The sequence below is a fragment of the Diadema antillarum genome, unplaced genomic scaffold (assembly GCF_040938485.1).
Source record: "Diadema antillarum isolate AM-2024a unplaced genomic scaffold, OU_Dant_1.0 seq00000455_RagTag, whole genome shotgun sequence".
Classification (NCBI taxonomy): domain Eukaryota; kingdom Metazoa; phylum Echinodermata; class Echinoidea; order Diadematoida; family Diadematidae; genus Diadema; species Diadema antillarum.
Window position 1 is genome coordinate 1,649,553 of NW_027271427.1, and position 23,724 is coordinate 1,673,276.

At 37.4% G+C, this 23,724-nt stretch overlaps 1 protein-coding gene across 1 annotated transcript in view; it reads left to right on the plus strand.

The window, feature by feature from the left end:
- The window catches only part of LOC139732927 (probable serine/threonine-protein kinase pats1), a gene marked incomplete at its 3' end in the record, with an annotated part of 67,623 nt that extends 54,947 nt beyond the window's left edge, over window positions 1–12,676 (plus strand). The window contains exon 7 of the mRNA XM_071643765.1: window positions 12,482–12,676. Within this exon, the coding sequence (XP_071499866.1) occupies window positions 12,482–12,676 (195 nt within the window). The remainder of the gene's footprint in view (window positions 1–12,481) is intronic.
- Window positions 12,677–23,724: the final 11,048 nt, after the last annotated feature.

The following is a 23,724-nucleotide window of genomic DNA, read 5'->3' on the forward strand; positions in this document are numbered from 1 at the left end:
CTGATTCTCCGCCAACGGATGATATCACATTAAACGGTATTAAAATAAATGATCCCAATATGTATGCTAATTCATTTAACTCATTTTTCGTTAATATCGGTCCGGAACTTGCTACTAAAATTAGCAATACTTCTGCTCATTTTACAGATTATCTTTTTGACCAAAATCAAGAGTCTATTTATTTTAATCCAACAAGTCCCAGTGAAATCATTAGTATCACTAAATCTTTAAATAGCTCTAAATCTTGTGGTTCTGATAAAATAAGTATGATGTTATTGAAAGAAATAGTTTATCCACTCGCAGAATCGTTAAGTTATATATTTGTGACACTGCACCTCAAAACAAACAAAAAGTCGCCAGACATAAATTTTTAGTTAAGACCAAATTCTGAAAGAGCAGACTTTAAGCATTCCAATGATGTATAACTCAAATCAAATGGACTCTCCTAACCTATCTAAATATTGGAAAGAAAGCACAAACTCAGGAAAAGTGTGAACTGAGAAAAGAGGCTCTGAAGTGCAGTGTCTATTCAAGCGCTTAATCTTTACCAAACTGTGCTGGCTGTGCGATGAATGGGACAAAAACAGGAAGTAAACCACCAGAGTAACAACAATGAAGGGATTATCACATTAAAGTGAAATTAAGCATGCCTCATTAACACATTCTGTCCATAATTAATGTCAACTTTCAAAGCAGTAGCACTATCCTTTCAAAAGTTATTAGAGTTGAAAGTGAAGAGTGTGGACAAGGTTTTTCAGAAATGAAAAATGGGTTCTAAAGACACACATAATCACACTATTCTACCAAAATGTTTGAGATAAACTGCTAAAAAACACACTTTCCTGCCCGTTTTATGATACCAAATTTTAGCATAATGTAAAAGAAGACCCTCTCTTTCAGATAATATGAAAAAGTCAAGTTCGGCTAGGTTGACCCATTTCACTTATTTTCAGTCCTCACGCAAAACCAGTGTGTGCGACTTTATGTTCGTTTTGAGGTGCACAGTCACATTTAATCTTTCTTTATCACAAGGTATTTTCCCTGATCTGCTGAAAATAGCGAAAGTTAATCCTGTACATAAAAAATATGATCCTCATGAAATTAGCAATTATCGTCCTATTTCTTTATTGCCTAGTATATCCAAAATCTTAGAAAAAATTGTTTATAATAGACTTCTTAAATTTATTAATAAGTATGATTTACTTATTCCCAATCAATATGGTTTCAGAAAAAATTATTCAACTGATTTAGCACTAATACAAATTTATGACAAAATTACGAGTGCTTTTGCAAACAAAGAACATGTTGCAGGTATATTTTGTGATTTGAGTAAAGCATTCGATACTCTTGATCATTCTATTTTACTCACCAAACTTAGTCATTATGGTATTCGAGGACAAGCACTTTTATGGCTTAAAGATTATCTAACTAATAGAAGACAATATGTTATTTTTAATGGTTGTGAATCTGACCCCCTTTTAATTAAATGTGGTGTTCCTCAAGGCTTAATTCTAGGCCCATTACCATTCCTTCTTTATGTTAATGATATCATAAATACATCCTCTCTTCTCTCTTTTGTTCTATTTGCTGATGATACGAATATATTTTATTCTCATAAAGATCTTAAGATTTTAAATGACACTTTAAGTATTGAAATTAGTAAAGTATCAAATTGGTTTAAGTCTAATAAACTTTCTTTGAATATAAAAAAGACTCATTTTATTCATTTCAAACTTTATTCTCATAATGAAGATACGTTGATACATATTAATATTGATGATATCCCATTAGAAAAGAAAATGAATTCAAATTTTTTAGGAGTATATATAGATGAAAGTTTGACTTGGAATGAGCATTTACATCATGTTACAACGTGTCTTTCTAGAAATATAGGGATAATTTCCAAGCTGAAGTTCTTTCTTCCTCGTTCAACTTTATTTCTATTATATAATTCCTTAATTCTCCCATATATAAGTTATTGCAATGTTGTATGGGGTACTTGCGGCTCTACCAAAATAAATTCTATATTTAAATTACAAAAGAAAGTTATACGTATTTGTACAGGATCGCATTTTCTGGCTCATACTGATTCTTTATTTCATGAGCTTAAAACATTGAAGGTTTTTGATTTGAATATTATTCAAGTAGCAGTAATTATGTTCAAATATATACATCATCAACTTCCATCATCGTTTGATAACATGTTTAGGTTCAATACTTCTGTCCATTCGTACCCTACTCGTATATGTAGAAATTTCCACCTTTTGAATCCCAAATTATTAGTGACACATAAATCTATAAGACATTCGGGTCCGGATATTTGGAATAATCTCCCGGATAATATAAAGTCTTGTTCAAGTATTTATTCTTTGAAAGCTTCACTTAAACGATATTTGATACAATTATATTCTCCAAACCAATTGAGCTAACAAATATTTATAGTATAGATTGTCATCTTATTGTCAATCTCTATTTTCTTCCTTCAACTGCATCTTGCACTCTCACCTGCAACTGCACTGCACTCACCTGATCACCTCCTCCAAGAGAGTTATGTCGTTGGATAGTCATGAGGCCTCCATCCATTTCAAGAGTATGATGGTGGTCTCCTGTCTGTTGTTTTGAAAAATACTGTATATTTTATTTTATGTTACTGTGTCATTTCACCTATGTGAGGCAAACAAAAAGTCGCCAGACATGCATTTTTAGTTAAGACCATGTTCTGAAAGAACAGACTTTAAGCTTTAAAATGATGTATAACTCAAATCAAATGGACTCTCCCAACCTATCTAAATATTGGAAAGAAAGCACAAACTCAGGAAACGTGTGAATTGAGAAAAGAGGCTTTGAAGTACAGTGTCTATTCAAGCGCTTAATCTTTACCAAACCGTGCTGGCTGTGCGATGAATGGGACAAAAAAACAGGAAGTAAACCACCAGAGTAACAACAATGAAGGGATTATCAGATTAAACTAAAATTAAGCATGCGTCATTAACACATTCTGACCATAATTAATGTCAACTTTCAAAGCAGTAGCACTATCCTTTCAAAAGTTATTAGAGTTGAAAGTGAAGAGTGTGGACAAGGTTTTTCAGAAATGAAAAAGGGATTCTAAAGACACACCTAATCACACTATTCTACCAAAAATGTTCGAGATAAACTGCTAAAAAAACACACTTTCCTACCCGTTTTATGATACCAAATTTTAGCATAATGTATAAGAAGACCCGCTCTTTCAGAAAATATGAAAATGTCAAGTTCAGCTAGGTTGACCCATTTCACTTATTTTCAGTCCTCACGCAAAATCAGTGTGTGCGACTTTATGTTCGTTTTGAGGTGCACGGTCACATTTATGTACTGTTATCGATTTATTTCACTGCACTTGTTATTCTTTGTCTTTGTACTTTTTGAAGTTTGCATTCAAATTGCATCTGATTGAATGCAGAAATAAAAGCAAACAAACAAACAAACAAACAAACTTACTTGGTGACTTAAGTCGCTGCGTTCTACATAACACTCAGTCCCACACATTCCTATTTTTGCTGGGCAAGAAAATCGTCCTATTATTGGTATGTACACGTTGTATCACTTGAGTATGTTTCTGTTTTATTTAGTGGTGCTTACACTGTGGTGGTGGTGGTGGTGGGGGGGGGGGGGGGTTCAAAGTTAACCCCATCCCCATTACCATGCAACGTTTCACAAGTTCTACGTCTGCATTCTGAATGCCACCATGGGTACGACTTTCGTGAAATTCATTTTGGAAAAAATAATAATGATAATACACCTGCAGTCACTACGTGTATTCTGTATGGCGCACATATTCAATGTTGGTGCCAAAGGCGCTTTGAAAAGGAAGGAAGAAAGAAAAATATACACACATTACCTAGGCCTACATGTACAAAACATGACAACAGGGAAGTAAATGACAAAAAAAAAGGAAACATAATCCCTGACAAGAATTTTTTTTTAAAATATATATATCATGGATTGCAGTTATATGTAATCCTCAACACGTAATACGTCCCTAGTTTAGATTTGAATGTTCCTGTAGATGGAAGTTGGCGCAGTGGAATATGTTACAGTTTGCATGATCCTATGACCGAGAGAGAGAGAGCGATCCCCATCCATGTTAATTTCTTGGTATTAGAATGGACAGTGCATCTCACATGAAGAACGTATGGGCTTCGTCTCCGCTTCAATGTGTATTTGGGAATCGTACAGAGACTTGCAAGTATGCGGGGAAAGAGAGTGAACTGAATGATGTACTAATAACAGAATCTTAAAAATGTTTTTTTTTTCAACGTAAAGAACGGAAGATTGGTGATATGTTATCAAACTTTTTTTGTGACAGGCGGGAGGAATAATTTTGGTATTGTTGAGGTTTTATAACATCTCCCTGTGGAGATTACATAGCAGCAAATTCGAAAAAAAAAATCCAAATGAGAAAATATAAAAAGAAAAAAAAAGAAAAAGCATTCATTTTGCGGATTTAGAGAATATCTTTTTTATGAAACTTAAATTATGCAACTGCATGATATTTAATACTCCGCTGAACTTGAATAATATGATTTGGAAAAGACATTTCCTGGACCCCTATAACAGCTATAACGGACTGTTTTTGATGGAATGATGTAAAATTGCTAGCAATGTGAACATAAGGCGCTCTCGTGATAGTCGTTCTTACTTAGCATGTCATTTGAATCTAATAGTAAATAAGAAAAATTAAGCTTTACCATTAGTCAGTTTAAGGTCATTGGATGCAAACTAGATTTTCAGGTCTGGGAAACATTCTTCAAGACAGTTTTGCATTGGCGGATGACACGGTAAAGGTAGTATAGGTTTTAAGACACAAAGAGTTTTATATCATCTGCATAACAATGATAACTACTACAATGTTAGCGAAATACACTTCACTGATTTACTGTGCACAAGTAAAAAAGATAGCGGGCTTCCAACAATACCCTTTCCTGGCTTTGGTACATCAAACATTGCCAAACTTGTGCAGTAGCTTTATGACCAGGGGAAAAATAACAAATGTGATTCTGACGTACCACTGGGATTGTTCAGAGAAATGGGACTAATCAAGGACGGTTTCCTCGATACCCAAATATTTCAACCTTTGAGTCTGCATAGCGTGATTTACTGTGCCACGAGCTGAGCTCATATCAAGCATGATAACAACAGTGATATTCCCATAATTCTCTGAGCACAATAATGTATGTTAAATTGACCAACAGTGTTTCCACATCATTCGACCAGGCTAAATAGCAGATCTAAATGGATAAAAGAAAACCAATCTTGCAGATAACAACAACTTTCAAGCAGTTTACTCAAAAAGAATAAAAGTGAGATTAGACGGTAGTCTCAGAGAAACTCCAAACCTATTGTTGTTTCTTAAATTTTGATAAATAGCAACTCTTTTACAATCCTGTGGGAATACACCTTATCTCAGGCTGGCATGTTTGTGATTCTTATAATAACGGGTATAATACCAAAACTGTGCTACAATTCTTAACCAAATCAGTTGTCAGTGGCGTATCTAGGGAAAACGGCGCCCTGGGCAAGCGCGAAAATCTGCGCTCCTAATTTCTGAAAAAGTGTTAAACCTAAACCCCATCCCGATAGAGACTTTATGCTTTTTCATATCATATGCTTTTGAGGTCTTTTGAGGGTGATTTAAATGTAATAAATTTTGGATATTGAGCGCAACGAGCGAGCCGAAAATGTTTGTATTTCAGCTTATAAAACATGGAATTCTTGTCATTTCAGCTTATTTAATCTTACAATAGACCAGTTCGTAATTACACTCTGCGCATGAGCAGAAAAAGGTCATTTTTACCAACAGGCATTTTGGTTTGTAAATTCATTGAGATAAGCGTCCGTGATGCAATAATTATTCATGTGATCCTTATATAAATGAGGCTTGCCAGCACATCCACCTGACAACAAGACTGTTATTTCGCAATCATCGCTATAAGGAAATAGGCTGTTATTGCATTCAAATACAAAACATGAATTCCATAAATTGTTACGTCGGGCACGCTTATGCATTATGCCCCCTTTGAAAACGAGTGAAGTGCCTAACCAGCAGAGAAAAAAGAAAGGTCATTTGTACCAATGTGTAAATGAGGTAATTACGAACTGGCTTATTCTAATCAAGATATAGTGACGGCCTTATAGATAACGATTTATACCAATAAACTGAGGACTTGAAAAAATACTCCATCTTAGTACGCGCGAGTGAGCTGCAATTTGCATAGGCCCTATTTCCGCGTCATCATCACGTTTTGTTCTTATATTTTTTATGACAGATATTAGGCGAGCGAGCCGAAAATTTTTGTTTTCCAGCTTACAAAACATGGAATTCTTGTCTTTTTTGCTTATTAAATCTTACAATTCTAGTCAAAATAATAATAGTGACGGCGTTATAGATAACGATTTATACCAACAAACAGAGGACTTGAAAAAATCCTCTGAATTAGTACAAGCGAGTGAGCCGAAATTTGTATATTTCTGCGTCATCATTACGTTTTGTTCTTATTTTGTTTTGTTTTTTTGCCCCTCCCCCACCCCCCATGTTCGAAACAGTTGGCGCCCTCCTTTGATCCAATCGGCGATCTCTTCAGAATAAAAGAAATTGCAGCCGCTGCTACGTGAAACATTTTGCCTGTTTAATATAAAATGACATGTGTGAACACAATATACATTGTCATTTTATCCGCGTCATCATCATGTTTTGTTTTTATCTTATTTGATTTGGTTTACTGCCCCTCCCCCCCCCCCGGTCGGGTCGAGGGTGTTTTTTTTTCTTCTTCTTCTTCTTCTTCTTCTTCTTTTTTTTTTTTTTTTTTTCGTTTTTTGTCGCCCCGAAGAAGTGGCGTCCGGGACAAGTGCCCCCCTTGCCCACACCGATACGCCACTGTCTGTTGGGATTGTATTTAGTTCACGTGATTTGTTTGGTGAGTTCTTGATTAATAAGTTAATGTTCTATACCATCTATAGTGACATACTGTAACTCACTCAATTCTTACTTGGCCTCACAGACAATGCCATCTGACTGTACGATGGAAGTTTGGAAAGACTGTTGAATTGCCAGGATTCTACCAACAAAATTCTGATTAAAACAATTTTCAAGCTCAGTCTGATCATCATGAGTGAGGTATTTTGGTAAAAGTTAAACCAATAACAGCTTTATACAGTTTCTTTGTGTCTTTCCCACAATCCGTAATACTTTTGAATGGTAATTTGATGAAGACTTAATGAAGGCATTTACATATTGCTTTTGAGTACAATATCTGCTTGTGAAATTCCCGTTTTGTGGACCTTAAATTTCGTTTTATTTGTCAGCGAAGATTTGCTCGAGCTATTTCTTGGGTATGGTACCATAAAGCGTTGGGGTGAATAAACCTTGAGCCGTTTCTCATGTGCTAATATTTATCAACCTTCCGCTGCCCGCCTTGTTACACTTGCCAAGAAACGTGAACACATAATCCTTCAAGATCTGCACTGGCTTCCTATAAGATATCGTATTCAATACAAGATCCTCCTCATTACTTTCAAGGCACTACACGGAACAGCCCCGCACTACATTACAGAACTCATAACCCCATATCAAAATAAGCCTACTAGATGTCTCCGATCCTCTGCTCGAAACTTATTTGTTGTACCTTCCATTCGAACAAAGTCAATGGGGAGAGGGCCTTTTCTTTTGCTGCACCTACTCTATGGAATTCTCTGCCAGACCCACTTAGAAGTCAGATGCCAATAGACAATTTCAAACAAAAACTCAAAACCTATCTTTACGAAATAGCCTATGATTGTTAAACTTGAAGTCATTTTTCAGTAGTACTGGCAGCTCTGACCTTCAATGTACGTATATTTAAGAAATAGTGATTGTAGGGTAATATATTGTGCTTGGTAAATTGTAATTTTTGTTGCTACATTTTGTATTATGGTATAATTTGTTTTTTTGTTTGTAAAGCGCATTGAAATTCTTTTCAAGTCTGAAATGCGTTATATAAGAGATTATCATTATTAGTATTATTATTATTATTATTATTATTATTATTATTATTATTATTATTATCAAGGGCAGAAGTGAAAAAGATGCATGTTGTAAATACATGTATTCACTTATTGAATTCTTCATCAACACTATAATAGTTAGGTCAGGGAGGTGAGACACCTCCCTGGTTAAGTTCATTATCTTAGGGTCTTAGGTTCATAATATTTACAAGAACAATGAATTTTCTTAACAAATTCTCAATTTGGGTTTCGTCAGAAACACAGCACCGTTCATGTCCATTTGAAGTTTATTGACCACACACCGCGCATACTATTTATAATCATTCTCATCTTATTGGTATCTTCCTGAACTTCTCCAAGGCCTTCGATACAATTAATCATGACATTTTACTTCACAAAATGTTGTCTTATTATTGAATACGGGGGAAGGCCTTGGAGTAATTCAGGAATTACCTACAAAATCGAAAACAATACATAACTCTAAATGAGAACAACTCAAGTCTATTATAGGATCCACAGGGTAGCTTGTTAGAGGACCTTTACTTTTTGTTATTTACATTAATGGCTTTTGCAGATCATGTGACATACTCTCATTTATACTCTTTGCTGATGACTCAAATATTTTCTTTTCTCGCAAAAATCCAGATACTCTCGTTCGAATCGGTAATTCCGAATTGAAGAGAAAGTGTTTCAGTGGATAAGAGCTACTGAATTATCACTTAATCTCCAGAAAACCGAGCAATATGCTTTTTAGCAATTCCAGAAGCTTTACGCATAGGTTATTTCTGATGACTCTGCACGTATCACGATGGACGATAAACTTTCGTGGAGGCCGCATAATTTCGACTAATATTGATATCATTGATAGACTCAAGTTTCATATCAAATTACCCTGTTTGTTGCGGTTGTATTTTCTCTAATTTTACCTTATCTTGATTACGGACTCCTAGCATGGGGTAGTGCCCATCAAACTATACTAGATAAACTACTGTAACAAAAGAAAAAAACGAGCACTTCGTATTATTTGTGGCATCCCGCCACGTTCTTATTCAGATCTATTATTCACTAAATATAAGATTTTGAAAATCAAAGATTTGTACCTTTATTTTTTCATCTTGGCAAGTTTTGTGTTTAATTACAATACAAATGCACTTCCCAATATTTTTCAATTCAATGTTCCCACGGAACCAGTTTTTTCATAAATATCCCACTAGGCAATCGATGAGTTTCAATTACCCCTCCTGAGAACTTTATTGGCTCAGAATACATTTTATTTACACCGGTGCCAGATTTTGGAATTCATTAAGCTGTGAAGCAAAAAAAAAAATATATATTCATCTTTGTATTATTTTAAGTGTAAGTTGAAATTCTTTCTGTTAAGTTCTCTCTGATATCTTTTTTCTTTATTAGCTAGGTCTCATCAACCTCAGGGTTCAATACACCATCAATCAGTCAGTCACTAAATTCATTATTTCGCAATGATTTAGCTATAATGATACTTCCACAGCTGTGAGCTGTGAGCTCTGAAGCACCCCAATTCCCTGTTCCATTTCCCTTGTTCAGCGTGTATAGGCATTCTCTTTTTTCTTTTTTTCCTTCCGGTCTTTCCATCTATTCTGTCAAGACGTCTTGTGTTTCTCCTGTTTTGTTCCGTCCTGTCGTAAATTATATTTGTGATAAGTATGTGTAAATAAGTAATTCATAAGATTCTTTGAGTGGTTAACAGTATACAAGCTTGTTAGTGGACCTCTCAATTTGTTTTCTTAACTAAAACATAACTTTGCATTTTTGCCAGTATGCATTCTTATGTTAAACTGTATTATTTCATCTCTTGCAGAGGCGAATGTTTATGTTCATGATGTAATTCCTGATTTATTCTTTTTTATGTTTGTTGGAAAACGAAGAATGAAAATAGATGAATTGAATCAAATTGAATTGAATAATCCTTTGGTCATGATCTGATTCGTCCAGATTATGCGGTAAAAGATATCATACCGTATATATGATCAGGAGCATGCAGAGAAGGGAAACCTATTTGCAAATACTTTACAAATTTCCTACTTCGTTGACTTCTACACCTGAAGTGCAAAAAAAATAATAAAAATAGCGAAAACATTCATGGACAATATGATATTTATACTGCCCTTAGAAGTAGGTCCCTACATGGCAGCTCCTTCTTTGCATATTTTTTGCCCATAATTTGTATGTCAAAAAATGGATTTAATTCATTCAAAGTTTATTTCGTCTTTCGACAAAAACATAGTATGTGCATTTCAATTTCTCAGGCAACAGAGAATGAGGTGAATATAACATTGTATATAGAATATAAGACAATATGATAACAGGCCTATATTGTGAGATAATTTCGACAAAGGATTGAATAGCATCAACTTCTTTTCTGCGGCCCCTGGTATTACCTTCTTGTTAGTGCAGGATGTTACTAGTGTTATTGGATTTGTCATTTCTGTCGAGAAACAGCTGATAGATTGCATGTATGGAGAAAAGGTGATGATTTCCCTTTTTTATGCCAATAATTGGTCTTGCACTGAGAATCATACTAGTTTGTGGGGGGGGGGGGGTTGTTATTAAGCGTACCTAATCCTATGCCAAAAGAGCCCAATTCCCAACATTAACTCTGAAGTAGCCTACTGCTAGGAATCACATTTGTCAATAACCCCACCATGAAGGGACTATTATGGAACAGTTATATTATTATTTCTTGAATCCACTAAACCAATCAAATAACAACACCTCAGCGGCAAATCATCCTTCTGACCTGCTTATTTAAGTCCCTTGCACTTTGACGTTAGCGAATACTACAGTATAATAGTAGGCTTGTTCTTCCAAGGAACTATTACTATAGCTCCTTGGTTCTTCTAAACCCACCGATCAAGTCCTTTCTCGGCGGCGATTTGGTCCCCCCGAATTTGCGTATAAATCCGCCCATTCGACCTCCTCAGCGGCGATTTGGTCCCCCGAATAGGCTTCTTCGTACAAACCCGGCGATTCGATCCCCCTCGGCGGCGATTAGGTCCTTGCGAAACGGATATTTGGTCCTAGGATACTATTTCCTAAATTCGAACCCGGAAATAAGTTCCCCCGGAGTCTATTTCCGGACGGACATTACTTCCTACCACACCGGTCCCGAATTCTAGTGTTCAGGTTTGCAGCGGCCACACAAGCGCTTGTATACATGCGACGTGCAACTCTGGCGGTGCCACGGCTACTACGTTTTTCAATTTCCGATCTCTCGCACTGTTGCGTATTGCAGGCGCTGCGCTGCCGCCGCAGTGCGGCTACGCCTATACTTCATTATAATGATTTTCACTTTTTATTCAAATTTTTGATCCAAAATATAAAACAAATATACTTTGCCTAGTTTCGAGTTTCTTGTTGAAACTATGGGCCTCGGTGACTCCAAACTAGTGCTATTCACTTCGTGGCTGGGCCCCTTAGTGAATAGTACTAGTTTGGAGTCACATCCAGTCTGCCCATAGTTTTAACAAGAAACTCTCAAGGCCAAGTATATTTGTATACTACACTCAGTTTTGGGTTTAGGGGATATACAATGGACAAATAAAATCGTGTATTGTAGATATGAAGAGTTTGTTCTCAAAAACCGATAAGTCCATTTTTGAACTTTTTGAATTACGGTCTCTGTCATAAAGTACAAAATAATATCTTTTAATCGGGATATTGGTCACTACATAATAAAGGTACATTTTTGAAGTTATGGTCAAAAGAAGCAAACATTTTCTTATTATTCTTTTTATTTTTCTTGACCTTTAATCGCAAAATATCTCCATTTGACAAATATGGACTTTATTATTATTATCATTATTCATTCGGCAATTCAATATACAATGTACAATACAAGCTGACATAAAATACAAACAGAAAATCGTAAATACATGATATAAAAATTGTGGTGGTTCCAGGTGCATGCTGCTGGTTGCCAGGGGAGGAAAAGGCAAACTTAATCACCGAGGCTCGAGACCTTCCTCCCCGACCAGTGCATGCACCCAGAATCAGCTATATCAATGTAAAACAGATACAATCATTATCAAATAATACATCATTACACAAAATCGGTTTTTGCGAACAAACTCTTAATATCTAGAGCGTTCTTTAATACTAGTGAATCTACTGGAGTGAGGTCATTCAAGGCTTTATACATGACAAGTACAGACACACTCTTTGAAACACTGACGACGAGTTTGATTTGCATCTACCACACCGGCGAACCCATTTTGAAGGCGTTGTAATTTAGCAATGAGGTGCTGAGAAGATAATAGTCAATATGTGGGAGTATGACTCCATTATGCAGCATAATGAGTAACGATCTTGGTATATACCCGCCCTATGTGACTAATCGATGTGTTAGTCTCATTAATTACGTTTAAGTGAAGATTGACACAAGTGAAATTTCGCTTTTCTTATGTCGTTTTGCCGCTGGAAGGACCGCAATGTCAGCGATGCTTGGACCAGGCTAGAGGATAAAGGGATACTTGAACAGCGCCTTATCAATTCCATGTGGGAGGACTTCTCGGTGAAGGAGAGAGACTTCTTGGTCAAACTCATGGAAATTTTTGATCTCATCTGCGAAGCTCCGCCCGAGAAAGACGAGAGAACCAGGAGCCACGGTGAATCGCTGGTAAGTCTTTCCATAAACATCTCGCCTGCTGGTGGCAGACTAATGACGCGGGAATTCCAGTGCAGTGGCAAGGTATTAATTGAATTGAATTGAATTGAATTGAATTGAATTGAATTGAATTGAATTGAATTGAATTGAAATGGTGTTTTATTAGTCAATATCTTTCGCAGCCCGGAGGCTGAATTACAGACATTGTTAACAATGGCCATGTATACATTAGAAATACTCACAAAATACAATGTAGCGATGAAAAAAAAATACATTAAAATAACAAAGGATCAATCTTATTTATCAGAATCATTGCACAATTAGATTAACCTATAATACCAAACAAAATCAAATATTAAAAATATAATATATTACTATTCTCAATGATTATCAAAAAACAAACAAACAATGAGTTTATGTTAATTATGTATACCGGTCATTTATACTTATTAATTAATACAGATGTTGTGTTGTCATACGGCTCAAATCAACACATTTTACGCAACAAAAATAATCAAATAATCATAAAACTCAAATCAACACATTTTTCTCAACAAGGATAATCAGTTTGATTTAAAAAAAAAAAAATCCTCACAATCTTCTCTTCGTAATATACATAAACTCCCATATCAGAATACATGCAATCTATACACAGCGCATTACATCAAATCAGTCAATCAATGATTCGCGTTACATATAATTATGTGCATTGTATATACGAAAATAGCATCTGATAATTGCACATCTCTCCCCCTCTTTCTCCCCCTCTCTCTCTCTTTCTCTCTCTCTCTCTCTCTCTCTTTCTCTCTCTCTCTCTCTCTCTCTTTCTCTCTCTCTCTCTTCTAACTCTCATTCCACTATTACACACACTCTCACGTACAATATGTATATCTAACAAAGAAATATACTATTGTTTCGATAACCAACGCTCTGTGTTATATTATTGCGCATTTTACACCAAAATTCGATCTCACAAATAAGCAATACCAAAACGCTAAAAAATAACATCATAAAAAAAAAATCCAACCGTTTTTGAGAATAATGATATAAAAAGACACAATTATACTTTCTCAACTTGTCGTTAAGCCCTTGATCCTGTGATCCACAACCTTTTTTATATTAATAATAATAAACTCTCTGACAACGCATGCCATACACATCATAATTAAAACAATATGTATATGCTTTCAAAAATGACATCTTCACATAATAAGGGAAATAGTGAATGCTCTGTGGCACTTTATGAAGGAGACATAAACAAAACAAACAAACAAACAAACAAAAACATTGTGCTATTCATTAATAAATGTATGAGGTAGAGAATGGCACTATTTGAAACCATTTTGTTTGAAACCGTTTTAAGAAAGTCTGATATCTGCACATCTATCTCCCACTCTCTCTCCACCTCCCCCCCCTCTCTCTCTCTCCTTCACTCTCCTAACTCTCATTCCACTTATGTGCACACTCTCTCGTACATCTAACCAGCAAATAGACACTATTGTATGTAACCAACACTCTGTAAGATATTATTGCACATTTTGTACCAGAATTTGATCTCACGTAATAAAACACCAAAACACTGAGAGATAACAATATAAAACATTTTGAACCGTGTCCGAGAATAATGATACAGAGTGTAACCAACACTCTGTATGATATTATTGCACATTTTGTACCAGAATTTGATCTCACGTAATAAAACACCAAAACACTGAGAGATAACATTATAAATATTTTGAACCGCGTCCGAGAATAATGATGATATAAAAAAGATGCAATTAGGCATGTACTCTTTCAACTTGTCATTAAACACTTGACCCTGTGGTCCACAATCTTTTTTATATTGATGGTGTACTCTCTGGCAACACAAACCATGCACATAATAATTTGCATAATGGGGGAAATAATAAATACTCTGCGGCACTTTATGGAGGAGACATAAAACAAAACAAACAAACAAAACAAAACTACGCTATTCATTTAATAAGTGTATAAGATAGGGAATGGCACTACTTTGAAACCGCTTTGTTTTGCAGCTAAATTGTCGATATCTATGTCTTTTACGTAGGCTGTAGTTGACATCCTGAGTAACAGGAATCCAATCTCTACACAATGGGTTTTTGACTATTTTGGTAGCAAAATCCAGGCAAAGCTTGTTTCGCCTGTTTCTGAGCGTATCCAAGGAACAAATTTCAAGTGCTTCATTATACGTGGTATAATTGTCGCCTAGTATTATTCGGCAAGACCGTTTTTTTTTGTTAAGCTGCCACTGAAAACAGGTGCTCCATATTCAAGTATAGGTCGGATGTATCCACAATAGACTGTGATCATGTCACGCAATGGCAATCTGTGTCTTTTCAGACACCTCAGCATGTACAGTTTTTTGTTACACCGTTTCAGTATGTCAGATATATGGGAATCCCATTTCAGGTTTGATTGAATGGTGATGCCCAATATTTTGGTTTTGTCAGCTGTATTGAGAATTTTGTCGCCTATTGAAAGAGGGATTGAAATTGCCGGGTTTCTGGAGAAACATACTGTCATAACTTCACATGTTGCGGGATTTAAAGTCATGTTATTGCGAAGAGACCATTCATGAAAATCATTTAGGGCACTTTGAATATTTGGGGGTTGGCTTTCTTTCCTGCTTTCAACAAGCGTCAGATCATCCACATATTTGAAATAGGGCACCACGGAATCATTACAGGCATCATTTATCATTAAAAGAAACAGTACTGGACCCAATTTCGTTCCCTGTGGAACACCAGAACACACCGTTGACTGGTCTGACAATTTTCCAAAATATCTTGTACACTGTTGCCGATTCTCCAGAAAAGTTTAAAATCCATGCAATGAGACACGGTCGAGCTTTCGAGGCGATCAATTTCTTGGCGAGGATATTGTGATCAATGCGATCGAAGGCTTTGGAGAAATCGGTAAGAACAACAGTAGACACGGAGCGAGCATTTTCAGCATTTTCTATCACCTGATGAAGGAGCTTAATGAGATAATGATTCGTCGACAGACCTGGGCGATTTCCGTATTGATTAGGATCTATTTGATTGTTTATATCTTCCAACAACCACTTGCACATAAATGACTCTGCGATTTTGGCAAAATGACTAGTCAGAGATATTGGCCGTAAATTCTCAACTGTTGGGGGATGGCATTTCGGTATGGGAACAACCTGTGCTTGTTTCCACTGACGCGGGACATCCGATGATTGGAAGGAAGCGTTAAGTACGTTTGTCAGTGGGAAGCAAATCTCATACGCGAATTCACGAAGGATGCGGACAGGTAAGTCTCCGGTAATACCTGCTTTACACTGGTTGAGTGAACGCAGCTTTCGGTAAGTTTGCCACGGCTGAATTTCCGGAGAAGGAGACGGAAAGGGGAGGTAAGCAGGTAGATGGTCTCTATCGAGGGGAGGTAAGTCACCAGCTACTGACGTAAAATGATTGTTTATGCGGTCCGATGTAACCTTGAACTGACGGGGATCACCGGTTTCAGTCCCGGGTACTGAGATTGGTGTTGGGCGTGCATCATTGTTGGTAAGTATTTTGATCTGCTTATACCACTTTGCAGGGTTGTCAACTTTGAGGTTCTTCACTCTTTTGTTATGATACGCGGATCTGGCCTTTTTGATACAACGAGTAACTTTATTTCTGAAATGACGCCAAAGTGGTATGTTATTCTGTTGAAAGGCAAGCTGCCTACTACGGATTGAAGATTTGATTTCAGCGGTCATCCATACTTTATCTGAACTGTGGGCATGCGTGACTCTGGCAGGTAAGTATACATCCAATTGACTCTGAATTGAATTCATCAACAGATCACACTTAACAGAAGGATCCTGTTCCTGGAAAACCTCCTCCCAGGTATGATTTGTTATCCAGTTACCAAAGGCTCTTTTTCCACTGTCTGTCAGAGGCCGTACTATCCTTCTCCGTAATTTGTTGGACTTTGATATCGATTCCATTGGACACCACAAAACACAATTATGATCGCTCATTCCAATAGGGGATATTACACAAGTATCGTTGTACAATGAGCTGTTAGTTGTGATGATCTTATCAAGGATGTTTGCTCCTCTAGTGGCTTGAGAAACAACTTGTTTAAAATTGGCGTTGCTGAGGATTGGTTGCAGGTCAAGATCATTAAAGTCACCGAGTAATGTGATCCCAGCTTCTGGATATCTGGTCAAAACAGTATCAATAGTAGTAAGCAGATGATCAACGGTAGTCTGGAAGGAAGGAGTATATGTGACCGTGCACCACAAAACGAACAAAAAGTCGCACACACTGATTTTGTGTGAGGACTGAATATAGGTGAAAAGGGTCAACCGAGCTGATGTTGACTTTTTCATATTTTCTGAAAAAGCACGTCTTCTTCTACATTATGCTAAAAGTTGAGATCATAAAACGGGCAGAAAAGTGTGCTTTTTAGCCGTTTTTCTGGAACATTATTTGGCAGGATAGTGTGATTAAGTGTGTCTTTGGAATCCCTTTTTTATTTCTTAAAAACCTTGTGCACACTCTTCATTATCAAGTCCTGTAACTTTTGAAGGGATAAGGCTACTGCTTTGAAATTTGGCATTGATTAAGGACAGAATGTGTTGATAAGGCATGACCAATTTCAATTTAATCTGGTAATCCCTTCATTGTTGTTACTCCGGTGGTTTACATCCTGTTTTTTGTCCCATTCATTGCGCAGCGAGCACGGCTTGGTAAAGATTAAGCGCTTGAATGGACGCTGTACTTCAGAGCCTCTTTTCTCAGTTCACACTTTTCCTGATTGTGTGCCTTCTTTCCAATATTTAGATTAGGTTAGGAGAATCAAATTGGTTTGAGTTATACATCGTTTTAAAGCTAAAAGTCTGCTCTTTCAGAATATGGTCTTAACTAAAATTTCATGTCTGGCGACTTTTTGTTTGTTTTGTGGTGCAGGGTCACATATATTTATATATATATATGACCCACTACAACAAAATGATCCTAAAGTCGGGCGAGGTCGATTATTTGAAAATTGCATGATATAATCCCCTAATCTTTCTGCTTCAAATTGATATATAACACATTTTATAAGAATAATCGGCTGCGGAGATATAGATGTTTAAAAGAGAGCATGTTGAGACGTCTGGAAAATCACTGTTTCGAGAAAAGCGCCCTAAAAGTCTTCCTTTCGACGCAATCGCGATCAAGGGACACGCAAGTCAGTTTTCACCTCTGGACAATAGAAGGTAAGGCCTAGCAACCCCCGAAGAGTTCATTCAAGCACATCAGCGTCGGCAGTCTCCTCACCAGCCAATCAGTGACCAGGATGTGAGAAGCGGCTGAGCATAGCGCACCCCGCCCGTACGCACCAGTCGACTGGGCAGTGTGCGAGCTTCACGCTTCGGTTAGCAGCAAGCAGCAAACTGACCAATGAGATCACTCTGGTCGTTGTTAGGGGCGGAACCTATCTGTGGCGCTCAATCCAAATTTTCGAACCAGTTTGTGCTTCGTTGAAACGCCAAAATACATGGCTCTGAAAAACGCTATTTTTTGGTCTTTCCTTTGATCATTTTGCTTCAAAATTTCGACAGATGATAGAAGACATGTTAGACTCCAATAATATATCAAAATCAGAAAATCGTAAGGTTTGACCAATTTTAATGCTCTGACTTCAAACTCGATTTTCACGGCTTCGACCGTGCGCGATTTAGGACCATTTTGTTGTAGCGGGTCACATATATATATATATATATACATATATATATTATATATATATATATATATATATATATATGTATATATATATATATATATATTATATATATACATATATATATATTATATACATATATATGGATATATATATATATATATATATATATATTATGCACTACAATAAAAAATAATAATTGATCAAAATTGGATGAAAACAAGGGAGTCATGACATTTTGAAGTTTCGTTAATGTCTTCGGGGAACATTTCTTAAACAGCCAACATAATTTGGGATTTTCTAGTTTGTCATTCAAACACAATCTCGTCACAGTCTCATATTCGGATGTATCCAACCGGTCATTAATTATAAAGTTATCCCAGAATAATATCATGTTTTACTCTTTGATAACAGAAACATTTAATTTTCGTAATTTTTGTGTACACCAGTCAGGGAGACAGCCGATTTTTAGGGAATGGAGATATTCGCGAAAAATCGGGAAAGTTGGACTTAATGAATTATTCATGACCTTTCCGCAGTCTCTGGCCGAAGCTCGACGCGTACAAAGTCAATGGCTATCACTGCATCGTTTTGACATGCATGTCTTTAAAAATTCACCTTAAAAAATCCTCATTTAATGTTGATATTGAAATTTCACCCAATGAAAGATGAATAAATAAAGTTTATCTCCTCCAAAAATCAATATTCACATATAGTGAGGAAAATTTGTAATTGAAGGATGAAAACGCGAATCCAAAGTGTATTTTTTGAATCTCCGCGTCATAGTTTCTTTCAAGGCGTTCTTATTCAACGAAACACAGGGACGGACTGTGTGTGTGTCTGCAATGCGCTATGCATGAATCGCGTTAACACAGTGCACGCACGTACCGTGCGTACGTGAGCGCTGTTACCGCTGAGCTTCAACGTCTGTGGGAATTGTGGTAGCCTGTCATGCTTTTGCCGATATTTCTATCAACAATTCAGTTATGTTTTCGTCAAATGATCAAGAATTGGTGAGAACTGGTATTGAACTTAGATAGTCCGGTCCCCTAAACTCCTGGTTTGCCCGTATTTCTGTGGAATGTCCGAATGAAAAGAGCAAGAGAGGACCGCCACCGTAGGTGTTCTAATAACCCTGATAGGTTGCATGACGCTGGAGCTCTCGCACAGCCGTCGAACGTCAACTGCGGACCGCCGGAGCTCCGGGGTTCTTTCTTTTGCTACATGACCATCAGTGTCCTCATACTTTCTTGCTCTCTTGCGATCATGCTCACTGGGTTAAAAGTTACAAGCCTCATGCAACCACAAGGTTACCTCATCTAGATCATCGCAACATCACACATACACTATCACGGTAATGAACCAGGGAGCTATATTGCGACATCCACCCTCACTTTGTCTCTAGAAATGTTTGATCAACACGTCACAATCACATATGCTTTTAAATGCTTTTAACTAAAATAGTTGAAATTGAAATAGAGTTAATAGATGATAATTACCTCTCACTATTAGTCTTGTCTTGTGAAGGTTTTTGTTGTTCTTCAAACTTGCATGTCTCTTCCTCGTGCTCTAACTTCGATCAAAACATAGGTCTGCACGACCATGCTCCGCCTTCCAACAACACAATGTCGATGTGCATGGTCAATTCACTTGCTGTTTTGTTTTTTTCTGCCATGGGGGTCGCGAAAGGTAAGTGATTGGGGATTTTGCTTATCAGCATCATCACTGATCACGGGTACGCAGCAACAGAACGATGGAGGAGAGAGGGGGAGAGAGGGGGAGAGAGAGGAGCGCTAAAAATAGCTACACACAACGATCCGTCCTCCAACTCGATGCGGATGACCCTCCGTGTGTGTACGCTCGCGTGTGTGTACGTGTTTCTCTCTCTCCCTCTCGGTGAATTATTCTCATAGCGACTGGAAAAAGAACATCTGTAACGGTTCGCTCTGACCATATCGCGTCGCTCCGTTACGTAACATCTACTCGCGGTTCAATGTTCCCTCTTTTGGGGGATTTCAATCTTCCCTCAAAATAGGTAGTCTCCCTGACTGTACACAATTAATCGAAGTTGTTACCACATTCCTGTTTACCCCTTCCAAGGGTTTCCTCTTTCCCAAATGTTCTGAAGTTAAGTGAAATAAATAGCCGTGGCTGGAGCTATGTTACCGTGTACACTAGAAATTAATAACGGCACGCAAATATAAGGCATTCAAAGACTGCTATGATGAATAATTTAGGAAAACATGGTCCAAACTCTACTTCATCTGCAGGGATGAGCAAGCACTTCTTCAGGTGCACGATATCGTCCGGTTATCAAAAGCGCAAATAAAAAATACAAACACTAAAAGAGACGTTTCAAGGCAGATGTCTAAAACTTGATGGAACACTTGATATCCGCAGATACCGAAATATACGTTTCACGCATGGAGCACAAACCAATGAAGGTTGCTTGAATTTCTTTAAAAAATCGATCTTGATCTGAGATTATGAGTAGTTTGTGATAGATATGTCTCTGTATACCCTTATGCAATAAATAGGTTTTGTTTATGAAGACAATTTAAGATAAAAAGAGTGTATACAGACGATAATGTGGTACATAATTGTATTACGGTATCTATCTCTTGCAATATCTTGAATTATCGTGGGTCTACGTTAAAACAAATCGGCCACACTTACTTTCTAAATAGAATTTCATCCCTGTTGATATTTTTCATGTAGAAAGTGGTTCTCATTTATATTCGTGTAGATACATTTTGTCAACAGTCCAGCAGCGCATGTCCCTGGTGTCGGCCTTTTGATTCCTTTCTAAATGCTTAAAGGGGAAGGCTAGTAACTGATCAGTGGGAATCAGTGGAAATGATAGGAGATGATTGTTCCAATCCTTATGGGATTCATTCAAGAGTTCATTGTATATCTATTGTTGTGTGAAAATGATTTGCTTCAGAATGGTCTCATATTCAAGTAATGTGCAGTTTAATGCTTCCAGGTTAGCGTCCCTGGTCAGTGACGGAGCATTAATCTGCACATTACTTGAATATGAGACCGTGCTGAAGCAATCATTTTCACACAACAATAGATAAACAATGAACTCTTGAATGAATCCCATAAGGATTGGAACAATCATCCCCCAGCATTTCCACTGATTCCCACTGATCAGTTACTAGCCTTCCCCTTTAACAGCTTGCTTGGCCAGAACACACACCCACACAATAAGAAAAGGAACAAAATTACATAAATAGGAATGAACTTTGAGAGAGTCAAGTTAATGTGCAGTTACCAAGCCTATACATATTGTCCACGTCAGAACGCAGAAGGACCACGTTTTGAGGTAACTTGAGCCAAAGGCTCAGGTGAACTATTGCGATCCCTCATCGTCCGGCGTGCGTATCTTTTTTTTAAGCTTCCGCCGCGAAGTGTCGCCGGAGGCATTATGTTTTCGAATCGTCCGTCGTCCGTCCATCCGTCTGTAATCAATTATGTGGAGAGCGTTAAAAAAGAAGTTTAAAGTATACTTTTCGCTTACAACGCGTTTCCTTTTTTTCATTTTCCCATCTCCCCTGCCACTCCTTTTTTTTTCTCCATGAATGATGAACAATAGCAACAACGACATCATCATCATTGTAAGGGTTTGTTCTTGTTTTTGTTTTTTGTTTGTTTGTTTTTTTTTTTTTGATGGGGGATACATTAATAGGTGTGTCGTTGTATATTATACTTTTGAGTAGCTAGATACTCAGAGGCAAGAGACATTGATAAAGAGGAACTTTACTCGGTTGTACTTGGGAGGATAAGTTATCTTTATCCGAGAAACCTTAGATATATTACATATGTGTACTATCAGTTGCATAGAGGTACAATTGTGTTAATGTTGTGATGAGAGGCGAGATGCAGTGGTTATAGTCTACTTGGAAAGTGGTCAGTGATGCTTTTGTGAGATCTTTGATCAAGACGCAGTGGTTAGACAGTCATAACAGTGGAATGTGTGCTGACACGTGATTGATGAGGAGTGTTATGAGAGGGGAAACCGGACATACAATGTGGATGGGGTGATAATGACAGAATCATAACATTCAGTGGTTAGTGGATGTTATAATCATCACCACCACCACCGCTAGCAACGACAACAACAAACACCGTAATACTGTCACAAGCCAGGACTTAGTACTATAGCAACCAATATAACCCATGTCTCTCAAGGAAACGATGTATTCATTGTGACGACTTTATTAGACGAAAATTTGTCATAGTAATCATTAACTTGGGAATCATTTAAGTTCACGAAATACGAAGTGCCAGGTTTTGGACTTGAGGGAAGGATGTTGATGCGCATTCCTCTCCTTCCAAGTGGAGCAGTGGAGCAATTGTCGCCAGAAGAATTGACAACAGATCAGTATTTGTCAAATGCATGCCTTTTTTCCGTCGAGATGTTTTCATTGCATCTGTAGATTGCCCTACATCAACGTAATTAGCACTGAATGGATTAGTGTTTTAATAATACGTTTTCCCGGTCAAATTCGTACTTTTGTCATTCCAATTCAAATTTTCGCTACCGCCAATGACGCAAAAATTACCTGGATGCTGATTTAAGCGTCATTTACGGTGCATTATGGGATAGTTTGGGAACCAAGTCACTTCCGCTTGTACGCGCGTGATACGCGAATGCTCTTTACATACAGCTAACAGCTATAGAACAGCCGGCCGACAGTATCCTGTCGTGTACTTACTGTTTCCTCGACTTGAATTTTAGCGTTTATTATTACTATATGATTTTTTTTCCATTCTAAAGAAATTGCTGTAAATACGACTATTTGTAGTTACTACGAAGCTGCCATGTGTTGACCTGACGTGGGTTGAGTTTCCGGGTGACTCCACTGCGTGTGTGATTCGAGATCAGGCTTGCGTAATTTTCCATGACAAGGCTTTCCATCAAAAACAATACCAAAAAAAAAAAAAAAACCGCTTTCAGCTGGGGAACAGTAATTCTCTTGAAGTTTTGAAAAGGATCTTCCATGACGATATCCAGGTGGGTGCAGCATTTTCAACGTTATCCGGGGGTATGCATAGATGACTAATGTACAAGTCGATCGTTATGATCAAGCAGTACCGGTGTCTAGCTTGTATGCATGCAAGGCCTAGTAGGGAAAATGCGGGGGCTAGCTATCATAATTATTATCAAAGGCCTGCTGGATCGGGTACTGGCGCCTATCCGTGGCCGGCACGGCGGTAATTATGTAGGTACACGTACACGCACGCTACGGCTGTGCAAAATAAGCCCCGCAGGGGAAGTGGCCGAGTCCCGGAAGTGCACTACATCTTGACGTAAAGACTACATCCGCGAACTTCTTTTTTTTTTTTGCGTA